This window comes from Epinephelus fuscoguttatus, linkage group LG7 (assembly GCF_011397635.1).
Source record: "Epinephelus fuscoguttatus linkage group LG7, E.fuscoguttatus.final_Chr_v1".
Classification (NCBI taxonomy): Eukaryota; Metazoa; Chordata; class Actinopteri; order Perciformes; family Serranidae; genus Epinephelus; species Epinephelus fuscoguttatus.
The window spans coordinates 21,317,907-21,335,094 of NC_064758.1; the positions used below are offsets into that span (position 1 = coordinate 21,317,907).

Consider the following 17,188-nt stretch of genomic DNA (forward strand, 5'->3'; position numbering starts at 1 on the left):
TTAGGAACACTTTTCTTTCAGCATATTGCGCAGATAGGGTGACCATCTTCACTCAATTTTCCTTCAGCACTCTTATACTTAAAAACCAAAATAAGACTACACAAGGGTTAGTCTTACTAGAAGACTGAAAAATCTCTAGAGCACTGTCGCTGCCTTTTGCCATGTTTTCAGTGACGCAAAACAAACCCATTTTACATGCTGCGCCTGTCTGACTGTTGCTAACTTTAATGCTGGACAGTGTTTACCATGATGAAATAGGCCTAGTCTGCCAGGGGACCTTCTATGACACACTGAGCCCCTTCTCTCCTTCTACTCCTCTCTCTCTCTCTCTCAGATTCTGAAAAGTTGGTTCTTCCTCATTTGCTAACATTCATGTCCTATTACTGCATGTCACTAACTCGGATTCTTTTCCAGAGGCTTTGTGCTCCACTGTCTCACAGGTTCCCTTGAATCGCGGCTACGCCTGGATCGTGGGTCGTGGTTACACTGCTGTCATGGTCCTGCCTGATGCTGACTACTACTGCTATTATTATTATCATACTTCTATTATTGTACACATACGATTATTATTGTCACAAACATATACTGCCATATATTAATATTTACTTATACATGCTACCAAAATACTATCACTTTTATAATTATTACTAAAATCAGTGTTATGTTGGTGAATTGTTTATTTTGCTACAGAGCTGCCAGGAGTAAGTGGAGAAAAGAAGGGATAAAGAGGAGAGAGTGGCCCTAGGGGCGTTAGGAAGTGAAGCTGGGCGACCTTTAATGTGACCTGAAGAGGTCACTGCAGATTAACATGGCCCTATCACAGAGAGAAGGGAGGAGGGGAAGAAAGAGGGGAGAGAGGCACAGAGGAGGAGGGATGATGGGAGATAGAGAGAGTAGGAGAGATTGAGCCGAGGGAGGAAACTGGAGAAGAGCAAGGGAAGGATAGGCTGAGAAGAAAAGTTAACAGGGAACAGAGGGAGGACGGATGTGGGGTTGTGCTGGAGAGAGCGCCAAAAAGGTGAGAAAAAATACTGATATGAAAGAGAATGTGGTGAGTCAAAACATGAGAGAGAGAAAGCGCCACAGAAGCAAGGTCTGTCCGGTGTGGTGTGGAGTGGACTTGGATTTGAAACTATATTCCCCTCCCTCTCTCTCACTGTGCCTACATCTCTGCTCTTACTCCCGGACGCCTTTAAGCCCTCCAGCTATCCCTTCCACCACACGCAACCCCGCTCACCACCACTCCTCCCTCCTTCCCTCGCTCCTTCCATCCCAGGAAGCGCGGCAGCATGAGTGGCAGGCGGGGGCAGGAGGAGGGATTTGGGGGCTCCTAGCCAAGAGGCAAACAGGTGCAGCCCCTCTGGAGTCTCTCAAATGGCAGACATTAAAAAGAGTTGGGGGGGTGGAAGACAGAGAAAGATGAAAACATCCCCCAGGATGAGCAGGCCACAGAGTTCTGCACATTTCTCTCCCTTTCTCTTTTTTATCGTGCTTTGCCAGAAAAGAGGTTTTTCCTCTTTTCTTCATTCCTGTCGGAGCTTTCTACAAGTTCTGCTCCAGCGTTTGAGGACAGTGGATCACTTTCTGATACTTTTGCTACTTCCACACGAGGCCTCGCTGTAGGAAGTTAGAGCTGGAGCTCCAACAGGACGCATTAGAGGGAGGAAACAGGAGCACGGCATCATGTCAGAACAACAGAACACTTTCCACGATGCAACTACAGTTACATCTGTCACACACGCACATCTGTTTAATACAAATTCTCCACCTCCAAGTCTCTTTAATGCTTTCTTCGTATCGTCAGGGAAAACACAAAAGTGCACATGCGCACTACCCTCACCACCTACACACACATACCCATGCACAGTCTCACACACACACTCACTCACACACACACCTGTTCCTGCTCCTTAGAATTCCCCTCCAAAGCAGGGGATTTTACTTGGAGCACGCCAGCAGAACAGTGTATACAAGAATAGTTTGTCTAAGACCAGTCGTGACTGAGGCTGTGTGAGTGTGTGTGAGCATGTAGACAACCACCCACATGGCCGTGACATACCCAGGCTGACAGCCCCCCTCCCTCCTCCCCCCCTTCCTCCCTCCTCTCTCCTCCCGGAAAGCCCCGATCCTTTCTTTAGTGCCACTGACGCAGAACTGGGGGTGAGCTCCCACTGCTTCCGGCAACACTTCCGCAGCACGGGGGAGGGCTCTCCGAAACAAAACACGAAGCAAAACACACCCCTGGCAGCCCACGTAGGAGCGCTCAAAGGAAGGGCGCCTGAACGCTCAAGCGCGTATGTGCACGCAAAACACGCGCGCGTGTGCACAGAGCTGAGGCAACCTTACTGTGTGTGGTCAACCTCCTGTCAGCCATGGAAAAAAGTGTCTCATAAAAGTCCCACTAAAAGCACCTCTATGAATATCACCTCCCACGCTTTCTGTCAGTCAGGCAGCCAAGAAATATATCTGGGCTTCACATTTACACGCAGAAAAAGACACACATACATACAGATGCACATGCATAGGGACACACTGACCAACTTATTACACAATCTACACAGACAATTGAAATGGTCATATAGGTACATGACAAACACTCAGAAACACTTCCCATGAACACAAATATATTCATAATACACTAATTCTCAAACAGATATGCTCTGAGAGTAACCCTAGCAATTGAACTTGATAACAATACTAGAAATGTAACTACGAGTTGAACAGCCTCCCACACTAAAAGGCACTAAATGCCATTTAAATTGGTGTGAGATTTCGTTAAGTACTAGAAACACTGTAATCTGAGGTAACTGTATCTACTCAGGTAAGTCTTTAAAAATGCCAATAAGTTAAAAGTATTCAAATATGTTGTTTTAAGGACTGAAACATATAATATGCATATATTCTCCTTTAAAAGGTCCAGTGTATAGGATTTAGCATCATCTAGTGGTGAGATAGCAAGAACTGAAACTTCTTCCGTGTGCCAAGCCTTTTACAACACCCGCTCAAGGCAGGAATATCGTGCCATTATGTCACCTCGCTGTTCTGTATAAATGGCGCAATCACGAAATGGGAGACAGAGTTGACTTGCCTTTAAGCTGCCACGGAAGGTAGTAACAGCGCCACATCAATGTCTGTATAAACAGGAGAGCCATCAGGACAGAACCATGGGCAGGACGGGTGTGACACTTTGACGATGTGTTATGTGCGACCCACCACAGGATATTTAAAAAGCAGCTAATACCAGTTAGTGGCTAACTCAAAGAAGAACAGCAGCTAAAAATGTCCAAAAATTGGGAAAACAATGAGATGTGGGAGCTCCTTACCCACTGAACAGAGGACGAGATCAGCCGCCATATAACAGAGAAGGTAATTGATTGTTGTTGCCATGTTATGCCACTGTTATGTGTATGTTCTATGTCACACAAGAAGCAGACGCTATTGTCATAAACGTCAAGCCTGTCACGCCTCTTCCACGATACCGGCATGCTATTTAAAACCCCACACTGGAGCTAAATGATGCTGCCGTCACTTGGTGCTGTGTAGAGATGCAAAGGAGGCTTAAACAAGGGACTTAGTAGCCGCCCTATAGCGCGATCTCTGTGTAAAAAAAGACTTTAGTTTCAGGTGAGTATAAACCAAAGAAAACATAGTCATGAATAGCATATACTTTTTCTGCCCATAGATGCCCCTAAATTTTACACACCGGACCTTTAATAAGTAGATATGAGTGATAACGCTTAATATTTCGTTTAAAAGCATATGTATAGCATGGGTTTGGATTAAAAACAACAAAATGCTTTTGTATTAAATAACAATACAGGCTAATATCATAGCTACATGTTGGCCAGCAAAGACATTTAAATTCAAGCTGAAATTATAAGACAATCTAGTGTTTTCTCTCTAAATTTATTTCAGACTTTAAATGAGGTCTTGGTGGAAAAAGAGGACTAATAAGAGTGTTTTTTTTCTTTCTCCTTGCGTTATTTCCTGAAAGGTGCAGTGCCCTGCCGCTGGCTCCAACCAGCATTAGTGAGCACACACCCACACACACATAAACACACACCCACACTCACACATACACACACACACACACATGCACACACAGCGGTAGCCGCCCGTGACATTCCTGCAGCTGCGGCGCTCTCTCTCCCTCGCACGCGCCCCCCCAGCAATCTCCCTGGGGGACGAATGCCTAATGAGTCACGCGCCTGTCTGCCGTTACCTCGCAGCGTGTGTGTGTGTGTGTGTGTGTGTGTGTGTGTGTATGTGTGTGTGGAGGCGGGATGGCGGGCCGACTTGGCGCGAGCACTAGGGGAAAGGGGGAGGGGGAATGAGGAGACGACAGAGAAGGAGAGAGGAAAAAAATGAGCGTGAGGAGGGTGGGAGATGGGGAGGGGATGAAGCGGTCATTACTGTGCTCACATAAGAGCTCTGAAACAAGGCCAAAACAAACAATTTGTCTGCTGTGTGTTTGTGTGAGCCTAAGATCCAGTCCTACACAAAACACAAATTCTTGCTTTGTTTAGTCTCACCTCCTTATCTCCGGCTCACCCGCACGGAAAGCTATCCTGACATTTTCACAGGTGCACCCATGAAAGGTGATTAGCTACAAATATGTCAGCTTTCGTCAAACTGAGATCGCTCAGTATGCAAACCTGATTACTGTGAATAATCAGATTAAAGTAATAGTGTGATTGAAGTGTTTACATGGTTTGCAGTAACCAGATTCCCCCAGTAACCCAATAATAAAGTTAATATGATGTGTTTGATAAGCAGGATAATGTCTGTAAGGATTTGTAGTTGCCGGTGGAAAATCTCTTATTAGTGCCAAAGAACAGGAGGAAAAAGAGACATTGAGTTGGTCTTTATTGTTTTGCCTTTATTAATTCACAGTGCAGCCTAATACAATCTCTTTTACTTTGTGTTAGTTGTGACATAAAAGCTGTTGTGCTGTCATCCCAAAAATAATTTTGGTGTTTTCTTTTTCTTCAACACTTGCCATGACACTGTTTGTTTATAGAAACACCCATTTGCATCCGCTGCACTCTGAAATGACCTTTCTGGTGCATGTTCGGAATCAAAACGCTGAAAGAAAATCAGACAAAAGGCACACTATATACTGTGCAGGCCACAGAAAAAAAACTGACAGGCCTTATATTTGCCTAATCTGGTTATAATCAAATTATTAGTGTGCACGTAAACAAACTTTGCTGCGTTATGTGCAAGATCCACAACGATTGAGAAAGGCTGTGAATGAGCTGCAGATATGTAATTAGAAACATGTTGAACTCCTCTGGCTTAAGAATATAATGCTCATTTAGACACTTATTCGCAGAGGTAGAGGAATAAACACATTCCTCCAACACACACACACACACACACACACACACACACACACACACACACCAAAAGCACACAAATGCACTAGTACTGCCACACTGTATGGTCTCTTATACAGTATAGTAATTTTTATCCCAATTTACCCCATTATATACTGCAAAAACTTATCTATATGTGCATATATGTAACAGGAAAACTTTATATAGCATGTGCTATCAATAATGGCATCGTTATTGAGTATGGTGAGAATAAAATATTTCCTGTAACACCTAACTGAAACTGCAATGTGTCACATTTTGCAAATTCTGAGCAAAGGTGTGTATTCTCTAACATTTGTGACAGGGTTTTGTCTTTCTGTTCTTGGTTTGCAATGAAAGATATCAACCAACAACTCAGTGTATGTATATTTTTGTCAACAGGTGTGACTTGATAAATTTGATTTTTCATTTGGCATGAAGAGCGTCTCCAACCACAGTTAATGTTCCCCCGCACTGGGAAGCATACAGATAGGTATATTAAAGATATATTACAAACAAACAGATCTTGGCTTCACATTTTCAGTCTTTTTTTTTTTTTTTTTTAAGTTTCTGCTCTATTTTGGTTAGAGGAAGTCATTTAGATGTTATGGTAGATGTTTTCTTTAAAGTTAGGATTCTGGTTTGATGTTAAAATACTGAGTGCCTACACATACTGCAATATTACATACATATTGTACAGTACATGTTGTACAAAGAACATTCGTGACTTCAGGAATGAAACCATAAATCTGACATGTGATCAAGAACGAAACTTATCAAGAAATACTACTTATGAATGCAAATCAACTTCAAACTTACCAAAATAAATCTGAATCTGGATTAGTCCATGTGTTTGTGTGTGTGTGTGTGTGTGTGTGTGTGTGTGTGTGTGTGTGTGTGTGTGTGCGGTTTATGTACAGACTTTAGGCAACACTTGGTTGTTCAAGGCCGTGTGAGAGAAAGAGAAAAAAAGTGAGAAAGCACTGTAGGGCGGACAGGCATGCGACCAAGTCCCCCCCCCCCCCCCCGCCCCACCACCCCACACACACACACACACACACTCATGCTCTCCTGCACCCTCGGCCCCCACGCGCTGAGCCGAGCAGGCAGTTGCAGCCCAGTGGAGCGGCACAGGGCAAGGGGGGGTGAGATGGGTGAGTGGTGGGGGGAGGGGGAGAGGTGCACAGAGGGCGAGAGGCGGCGAAGTGGAGGGGAGGAGGGCTCTGCTGGGGCGGCGCTGGGAGGTCAGTGGCGGTGCAGTCAAGCGTGCCAGCGCGCCTCTCGCTCTCCCCGCTCCCTCTTGTTTCTTTCTCTCCTTCCTCCTCCCTTCTTCTTTCCCTCTCTGTGTTTGGATAGGCCCACAGAGGCCGCCGCAGGGGAGCTTTATGGACAGGTAACGACTGGGCCTTTCTCTCCCCAGACAAACACGGGGGAAGTGGATGCCAACATGACGTTGTGGTTGGTTGTGTTTTCCCTTGTGTTGGTCCCAAAAAGAGTCACATTTTATTCTGAAATTACCAAAATCTCATGTAAAGACTAACTACACTGCCACACTATCAAAAGTACACCTCTTCCAGGTGTGAGCATCCACTTCACTGAGGTTTAGAAAAGTCATGCAGCTACACTTCATTTAAGAAATAAAGATGTAGGAAATTTGAGTGATGAGTGTCAGCTGTGTTGTGGAGAGGACACCAAGATAAACTCAGATGACCCTCATTTATGCTGGCCAAACAAGAGTTGGCTTTGTCTGTCTTTAATCTTTCCTACACTAACTTTTTAGCACATTATTAGTCATAAAAAGTCACAGAATGAAAAAATATATAATGTGTAATATATAAAAATATATTACACATATATATAATATGTGTAATATATGTGTTAGCCTTGGTTTTATTTTAGGGTATATACATGTATAGAGATTATGATCACAAACAAATCAGACCTCCTCTACTTTCTTACACCTACACTGCTGACACACTTGAATAACACTCAAAAATTGTACATATAACAACACAGATGAATTTTACTTACTACCTAGTACTCCTGTGTTTTCACATATATATATACAGTGTGTGTGTGTTTGAGTGTGCTGATGGATGTGTGAAAGTATAACTATGACAGGACATTACTGTCTGCAGAGGCCTGATGTGATAGAGCGAGCCTGCAACTATCAGAGGAAATCACATGGCGAACAACAAACGCAAACACACTCATATACACACACGTGCGCGCGCACACACACACACGCACACAGATGTTGGGAGGAGGGTTTGTAGAAATATCGCCGTTGGCTTTGTTGTGATAATCCACATTTGGCTGATAGACAGATGCTCCAACTTATTTTAGCTGCCTGTTAACAGGGTCCACACCCAAACACACATGCACCCAGTGATATAGTTAGCAACACTTTAAGAAGCGCACACGCAACACGTACACAGCAACACACACACACACACACACACACACACACACACACACACACACACTGAACTCTATCAGTCTCTGGCATCTTGCTCAAATGCACATCAGTGGAAGCTAATGGCTAATTTGCAGAATTAAACTGTTCATTTTAACTGAATTATTCATAGATAGAAAAACAACAGGCACGAAAGAGTTTATGCGTGTGTGTGTGTGTGTGTGTGTGCGCGCGCGACTGTTACGGTATTTCTATGCATATGACACACATTACAAATCGTATCGATCTCTATAAGCGAGATTAAGACCCACAATGCACAGATCATTAGTGTCTCACTTAATCTCAAATTTGTCCGATACTCAGAGAGAGACGCACACAAAAGTGCACAAATACACTCGACACGACCACAGTTCTGCACACTTCTGGGCCAATGACCGATTCCAGTGTTACCATAGCAACATGGCCTCGGCAACACACATGCGAGCACAAATGCACAACACATAAAACAGAGGCAGTGTACAGTAGGTAGTTGCTCTATGAAGACGACTCCACATCGCACAACAGCTCAACTTCTATTATTTTACTCAATGTGGTGCACTTTGATTTTAATTATCTTTTCCCCATTAACACTACTGGAAGTGGCATTATGAAAATGTAATGAGATAGACTATAAGTTATAGACAAAAGTGTGTACGTCTGTTTTTGCGTGGATGTGTGTGTGTGTCTGTTTGTGTCTGTGTGTGTGTGTGTGCGTGCGCACGCATGTGCATGTGTGTGTGTTTAATTCCACTTTGCAAGAGGAGCCCTTGATTGGAGGAGGTCTTTACGAGCCGGAGGAGGGGAGTGTAATTTCCTCCCGGCCTCCGCCAGTTCCGCTGAAATAACAGAGCAGAGGAAGCCCAGCTCTCCCGGGAGGAGACACACACAGATACGCACGAACACACACATGCACACACAGCAAGCAGGCAAGTCAGCAAGCCATCGCGGGCGTACAAATAATCACAGACATGCACGCATAGAGACACAGTTACAAACTAAGGCATGAGTATGTGCAGACAAAAACACAAACATACAGAGCCAGGAATAAACTTCAACATGCTTCTCCAGTATTATGTTGTATACATTCAAAAGAACAGACATACGGTCCCAAACACACAAAATAAGCAGCATCTAATGACTTCAAGAGGCAAATTTATATATCAATTAAGGTTGAGAAATCATTTAAGCACCTGATTATCACACAATAACAGGCGTAACAGAAAGCTAACACACCTTGACAGCTAGTTATCAACAGCATATCAATGAGTGCGGATGACATTATCAACATATTTAAATTCCACACTGTCGAGTGCAACAACAGTTCAGTTTGTGTCGTGTCGTTATAAACAGCTTGTGCCGGGGCCGACACAGCAAATTAACTTCCACGAGTTCTGAGCAGGCAGGTGAAAAGTCTTCCCACCAGCTGCTGCACTTTTTTTTTTATGATCGCTTGCCTCATGCCTATAGCGAAACAAGATCACTCAAAGTTCAGCTGTCAAACTTTCAAAATAAATGACTGCATGAGGTAATTTGTGTCAGTAGGCAGGCATATAGTGTGTGCTGTGTGTGTGTGTGTGTGTGTGTGTGTGTGTCTCTGAGTGAGAGAGAGAGGGAGCTCATCAGTGAGGGAGTGCTGGCTGCCATGCCCTGAGGGTAGTCAGTGGGGAGAGAGGGAGACGCCAGTACAGGCCATACAAGTCCCTCTGCCCTCCCTCCTCCGCCTAACCCTCACCGCCTCGCATGGAGCTGCCAGCATACTTAGCCTCTGTGTGTGTGTGTGTGTGTGTGTGTGTGTGTGTGTGTGTGTGTGTGTGTAAAAGTGTCACGGTGATATTCACTTGGTGGGTTATACTTCAGGCTTCACCACCAGACAAGGAAAGGAATAGAGGGAGGGAAGGCTACAACAACAACCTTAAGGCTCTCATATCCGTGCTTACGTCAATAACAAAGTTTTACTCCGTCACAGCTGTAATTGAAGTGGAACTGCACAAGCCCTAGCAAGCCAAAAGCCAATCACTCTGATATCTGCGATGAGCCCAAACATAAGCAAACACGGTCAAAATCGCAAATCATTCTGTTAAAAAAAAAAAAGAAAAGACATGAGCGTTCTTCTATCTGTTTTCGGTGCCCCCTGCCTCCCTCAGGTAATGTTCGTTTGGCTGAACCCTATGTGTTAAGGTACAGGTCTTCATTCTTGGCTGTGAAAAATGTCACCAGTTTACCTGTATCACTCAAACACCTCCGGCTTATCTAAACCGCCTTTGCCTTGCGTGCCTCGCACACAATAATCAGCAGTAGCCACGCTCAGTAGCTCGCTAAGCCTCTTACACCCTTCCCTCAAGATTAGTGCTTGGGAGCGACGACAGATGCGCTCCGTGGTGATAAAAAAACACACACACACACACACACACACACACACACACGCAAAGACACATACACACTCGCAACCCCGCCGCACCTGTGTGAACAGATTTGGCGACGGTGAGCCGGCAGTGTGCTTGCTCAAAGCTGACACACACGCACACAGACAGACAAACACACACACACACAGACAGAGCGGTGATGCTGTAATCGTGACACACCTGCAAGGCCTCAAGGTTTGGCACCGTGCCCCTGGCCGAGCCCTGAGGGAAGCACTAGGCAAACAAAAGTTCAGCAGCCAGGTGAGGAAACTGATTCAATGGGACAGAGGAGCCCGACCAACGACACCTAACGCCAGACAGCCACGCTGGACAGCTCAATGCCTCTGAATAAAAGGCTGTTTGATACTCTGCGTCAGTGAAAGGCTGAAAGTGGATTTGATATGCATGCTGAGAAAAATTACCATCAAAGTTGACATGTGTGCCTGTAGGGTCTTCAGCGTCAAGGTTACAGAGAAAGACAATGCTCCAATACTCAAACGCTCACCCACTATTTCATGTACGTAAGGCTGGGTGACAACATGAATATGGCTGTTAGATATTAGTATGCCTTTTCCTTCATCCGCACAAGGTAAACTAAATCTGAATTAAGAGGATACATGGATTATTGGTAAAAATAGATAGATAAATAAATAAATAAATAAAACATTAGTAACAAGGACACATATTGTAAAGACCTTTGGGGCAATCTGAGACATGGGCTATAAAGTCCATATAAATAAAATGAACTTGACTTGGTAAAACAGCCAGTCAAGCACAAGTATCCATCATCAATTTAACTGAGCAAAAACAATCAAAAACATTTTAAAAACATTAATTTTAGGCTTTACCATCACAAATACTTCCTCAACACCTTCTCACACAAATATCTATTCTATATTAATATATCTCCGAGCTCTGTCTGCATGCATTGAGCCCTTTGACAAGTTACAATCTCCACCAATGAGGGATATTCTCGACCATGATGAGCTATCCCGCATCCTCTTTATATTGAATATACACAGCAAAGAAGCTGTCCTCAAGTCAAACTAAAACTATACTCTATCTCATAGCTAACATATTAACTCTACAAGTACAGACAGACAGTGCAGCACCGAAGGTGTGACAGAAGGTGAAATATTCTTACCACTGGAGATGAGATTCGACAGCCAGGACAATCACAGATTGGAGGGTGCACCTGTAAGATTCCTTTGGACATAAGAGTCTTGAGACTTTTCCCTAGTACAAAAATAAAACACACAAAAAGGAGAAACGGTTTTAGTTTGTGCTAACAACCATGGTCTCCAGCCTGTAAACTCATCTTCATGACACAGCATGTGATCAGGTTTTATCAGCTTGCTCATGAAAGGGCCCCTTATCTTCAGCCCACCATCTCAGGACTCAAAGTTTTCGAAACAAATTTCGTCAAAAATCATCCAGTCAACACTGAAGGAGTCCATGCAGACTAACCTGACTCATTTCTCTACATGTCTGCCATGAAGTTCAATTCTACCTATAGGTCAAGTGTGGTGAGCCAGAGAGACAGCAGCCTACTGTCATCTGTCTATAGGAATCGGTATATTAAACTATTAGGCTACCATTTTTGACCTGGGGGCGACATCCTCCCCCCCCCACACACACACAGCTTAACGCGTATCAGTTCTGCCTGAGTAACCATGTGTGTGTGCGTGAGTGTGTGTGGTGAGGGGGTGCGCTCACCATGCGTAATTATTGCATAAAAATACTATGCTATAAATGTCCACATTAAAAAATACCGGAACAGTATCACTGTATTGATGCTGTGATAGTTATTGTACCGGAAAATCTAACAAACACCTACAAAATGCGTCTGTGGATAAAAACAGCTATAATAGCAATTGATATTTACTTGAAATCTTTGATTGGTTTCAAAATGATCACATTTAGCACCAACTGTGACGTTGGTTGGACAAACAAAACGCTCATTTTCTAAAATATATCTCAAACCTAACATGCGATGCGTAAAAGTGTCAACACCCATGCACAAGTGCAGCTGCGCTTAACGGAACGAGTCATCCCATAATGAGGAAAATAAATATTTTAACTGTCACACATTGAATTATCTATGTCTAACTTTTCACCTCAGTCCCGGTGCAGCCTACTCCAAACGCCTCGGTTTGGTGTGTGATCGCAGCCCAAACTGTGTGTCAAAGCCTCGGAGGGTATGTAGAGGATATGCGCCTTTTCTCATCTGTCTCCTTACGCACTGACTGCTGTAACCCTTTCACTCCAAAACTCAGCACCGAACCACGAGACCCAAGTTTGTACCCAGAATAAGCGGCGTCCAAAAAAGTGTTTTACTGATGCCGAGGTGTCCGTTTCTACTAACGACAGTGAAGGTTGTTCTTACCTTTGTGTCTAATACTCCGTTTCCAATCTTTGGCAGTCTCCCGTCCACTGACAAACTGGAACTCGTTGGGGGTGAGCCACTCGCCCCTGTATTTAATTGAGGGTCCTTTACTACCTTGACACAATTTATTGATATAAAGCAAAGCCTTGTTTTCCCCGCACTCCACCTCGATGCACGGCTCCCCGTTGTCGAAGAAGGGCTGAAAGTCGGGGATGGAGGAGAACCTCTCCAGCATTAAGTCGTCCGTGTGATGGTGGAGGTGCTGGTGATGCAGCGCCGAGTCGTGGAGCCCCAAGTACGCGCGGTGATGGGCGAAAATGTGGTCGTAGGGCGGCGGATGCGGGGTCACCACGGGGATAGCGGTGGCATTTAAAGGGGCCAGGTATTCGGACTGGTTGAACGCAGTCAATGCCATGTCGTCTCCATCCAGCCTCTCCTTTTTGATGGCAGGCATGTTAGTGGGAGCCGAGCGCCGGTAACAAGTGAAAAGCTGCTCGCCCGATCCAACTTCAGCGTCCTCTCCGTCTGTGAGTTGGGCTGACCCAGACTTGGAGACGCGCCGCTTGGTTTTACGCAGAGCCCCCGTGTCGCCGTGAGACAGCGGTCTGGTGAAGTTGCCGGATAGATTCCCATTCAGTAGTTTGCAGCTCACAGCGGCGGCAGCGCTCTCCGCCAGCCTCACAGCTCCTACCTCCCACATTTAATCACACTGGCTCTGTTAATACCTGACATGGTTAGCCCTGAGCCCCGGACATTATGTTACCTACGGTGATCATTACCAGTCGCAGCTACGCGTCGTGTCTCTTATTTCTGTGCCTTTGGGGAGACGACTAAGAGATTTTTTTATATTCACTGAGAAGAGGCACAATTCTGAATCGGCTTTAAAACAACACACATCGATTCAGTAATGGGGAGTTTGCATGTGACCACGATTCACTTCCACAGCCGGTGAAGACAATGAAAAAAGAAACTGATAACAGCACATTTCTCCTGTTACTTAAACCGATGTGGCATATGGCATTAATCAGAACCACAAGCCAAACACATTAGGGCTTGATATTCCTAGTATTTGCGCAGCGTTAATATAGTTGAAAGTTTGGAAAGAGTTGTTTTTAACCCCTGTGTATGTCGCTGAAGTCACGCTGAAGTTCACAGACCCAGACCAAACAAGATTTGCACTCTCCGCCGCTTCTCAACTTGGCCCATTTAAACAGCGGAGGCTCGGCGAGAGCCGCACAGAGGAGGGGGGACTGCGAGGGACGGCGCTTCACTGTCTAAAATGGAGGCACCATCATTACACTGAGCATGAGGAAGTGAACTGTCATTTACACCCATGCAGCTGAATCTAAAACTAAAAAGAGTCGTGTCTTCATATGTACAACTTAAAAATACATCCATACATCGAGCTGAGAGTTTTACACTCCAACAACACTTTACCCCCATGACAATAAAATCTATGAATATCTTAAAGCCCAGTAATACCAGATATAAATCAGATTTTTAGTTTCTACATGTGTACAATTCCACCAAAACACACATTTTTAAGCCAAAACAGTTGCAGCTTAAAATAAGATCTTCACCTCTGAACATACACATCAAGGTGGTCAGGATCACAGAGGTCAGTGGCCACCAGATCTACCCATGACATCAGCCACAGGTCCACACACTGTGTGCTATATCTCCTCCTTGTGTGTCTAAATTTAACCACCTTTTTGTTATAGTCCACCTACGGTGACACCACCTTGACCTTTCTACCACAACTTTATCTCACCTGCTGCGGCCACCTCAGCGAGCCTAACACTGCTCAGCAGTGTGTGCAGAGCTGTCAGAGATATAACCTGAAAAAGCTGTTAAGTCTTTTCTGTCTTTCTTTAGAAGTACAGATGAGCACTGTGAAACCTGTTCATAACCAAAGCGCAGCATGTTTATTACAGAAATTAGGCGTGATGCTGTATGCTTACAAGAAGTTTCACTTTGAAATGGCAAAATGTTGGATCAGTGGAGGTGTGCGTCACACTCTTGACACCTGGGTGTGAGTCGTAAAGTTATTTTCAGGAAGGAAGTATGGGGACGCCCCATGGTTCACCTGGTGGAGCGTGCACCCCATGTATGAGAGACTGAGTCCTTACCACAGCAGCCCGGGTTTGCTTCCAGCCTGTGGCCCTTTGCTGCGCGTCATTCCTTCTCTCTCTAGACCCTTTCCTGTCTATCTTCAACCAACCTGTCAAAAAAAGGCGAGGGAAAAAAAGAAATTAACTTTGAGTAACATTTAAGCTCAACTCTAATCAAAGCTTTGGTTGATTAACAAGTCCTGATCTTAACGCTAACAAAAAGCTAATGTTTGTCATTGTACCTTGTATTTTGATTTAATTTTGGGATGCAAGCAGATGTAGACATCAAACAGGTCTAAAGAACATATCATAAATATGTGCAATAGTTGACGCAAGCTTGTCTCTTTAACCGAGGTAAAACCTCCCCAGCCTAGAACCACATTTTCTGAGAGCACTTTCTCTACACGCTGTCTGCAGGGCATGTTCCCCTGAGCTCCTGGAGCTCGTAAGCAGGACCACATCTGACCCCCATCAGTGGAGAACCACCCAGGTGGATCCACCACCAACACATGGAATAGCCATTCCAGCAGCAGAGGTGGGGTCCAAAGCGCCGTGTGTCGGGGGCCTATAAATCAGGCCAAACTGCCTCTGACACACACAGGAAGGAGGCACGCCACACCGCAGGCGGAAGCGGTGCACGGGAAGGCCAGAGACCACAGCCTGGCCAGAGCTGGTATAATGCCTACTGCCAGGACCAGGCAGGCAAACACACACGGCAGACATTTACAAAAACACACGCCGGCTACCTCACCAAAGACAGTGACGGGCCGTAGATTGACATTTTTCCTTTTGGAACTGAGGAGCTGTGATGTCTGAGGGGAATGTAATGGAATTAGTGGGTTTGTGGACCAGGAAGAGACAAAAACAGATTTTACGCTTCAGGCTAAAGAAAAAAAGGTGACCTGAAATCACTTATCCAAAAACCAAAAGCTGCCTTGAACGTTAGCACTGTCTGAAAAATGAAATTGAAAGGCAACATTTTTCAACAAAACAATAATGTCACTTCCCACGTGTTGGTGAGTACACTGAGCAGAAGCAGTGACATAAATCATGAGCTGCTGACATTTATGGCATCTGTTTACAAAACCGTTTCTAGGAAGTGGAACCCTACATTTCAGATGAGAAGCTCTTTGATTCTCTCTTTATCAAACCAGCCCTCACCACATTGAAATGTCTCGATGGAAACCTCGTCGATGCATGCGTTGGCGCTGCAGGTTGCACCATCGGGAGAGCCCTGATGAAACCAGTCATAAAGGGGACACCCGTGCCCACTCCTACGCCCACTCCCTGTCCCTGATAGTGACTCATTCTGGATGGCTCATCATGGAGGGGTTCCCCAAACTTGTACAGTGACGACACTTCAACTTTCACATTTTCAAACATCGATTCGCTGTAAGCTGAGTAGATTTTTCCACTGGCCTTTGGGTCTCTTTTATAAAAATGTTTGATGTGATGGGGAAACCTCGTTTAACCTTTCTACCTCAACCTTTCAGAACTTCTTGCTTCCTCTAATACACAGCAGCAGAGTCCTGTGTATTTAAAAAGAAATAAACGACTAACCACAGAGCCACCCACACCTCCTCTTACTCCCCATGAATTTACAATGAATTTGGAAATATCAGTGCATAACTATATTACAGTAAACGGCTAACATGCTATGTCATAGTCAGTTACTTCTGATTGCTAATGTGTTCTTACATGGCACAACTGAAAGACGTTTTAATTCTAGTCTAACATTTCAGACGCATGTAGAGCAGAGAAATAACCCTGCAAGCATGGATTGTGAATCCAGCTATAACAATTTATTAGTAATGTTTAACATGATATGCCTTTTTAATACAACAGGTGTGGGTTCATATTTAACAGCAAAACTGGAGGAGTATCTAAAGGGAAAATGTGAGCCCGTTACTCAAAATGCAAAACTACGACCTACTCTCGACAGAGCCTCTGGTGTCTCCTCTTATAGTTTCTCTTTCTCTTAGTTAATGTACTTTCAAGTGTGATTAATCTGGTGAGTCCACAAAACTAACACCAAGACTATCAACATTTAAAATCAGCAAACATTTTCTGCCTTATTAGCATCTGCAGATTTAAAGATTTCATGAAAATCCACTGGAAGAAAACAAATCTATCAAGTAACAAGATAAAAACTGATCAGTTTTAAGTTTATAGGATGGGGTTTTTAGGGTGGAACAGTTAATCAGTATTGAGAGCCATAAGATGGTTCCTTTCAAAGTGTTATTAGGTGTAGATTTTGAAGGAAACAGGGGACACGTCCCCCTCAACATTTAGAACAGTAGTGAAAACATGGAAGTAGCAGAAGACTTACTTTGACTAAGGTAAAGACATTTACACCATAAATGGATACGAGAAAGGCACAGTTTTGTGCACAAAAAATCATCAAAATGCAGGAAATCAAATGTTTAAGACTCAAAATGTTGTGGTAAAGGATCACCCGATGGACTAACTGTGTAATT

The 17,188-nt window shown here is 44.4% G+C and overlaps 1 protein-coding gene across 5 annotated transcripts in view; it reads right to left on the reverse strand.

The window, feature by feature from the left end:
- Positions 1 to 17,188, reverse strand: part of samd11 (sterile alpha motif domain containing 11) — a 98,738-nt gene that overhangs the window by 43,608 nt on the left and 37,942 nt on the right. For 3 of the 5 annotated variants that reach the window (XM_049580783.1, XM_049580784.1, XM_049580782.1), the window contains exons 1-2: positions 12,601 to 13,767; positions 11,359 to 11,450 (exon numbers count right to left, since the gene is read on the reverse strand). In XM_049580783.1, coding sequence (XP_049436740.1) covers positions 11,359 to 11,450; positions 12,601 to 13,300 — 792 coding nt within the window. In that variant the 5' untranslated portion in view covers positions 13,301 to 13,767. Of the gene's footprint in view, positions 1 to 11,358; positions 11,451 to 12,331; positions 12,447 to 12,600; positions 13,768 to 14,729; positions 14,822 to 17,188 lie in introns of those variants that run through there. The other 2 variants (XM_049580786.1, XM_049580787.1) reach the window with 2 other exon arrangements.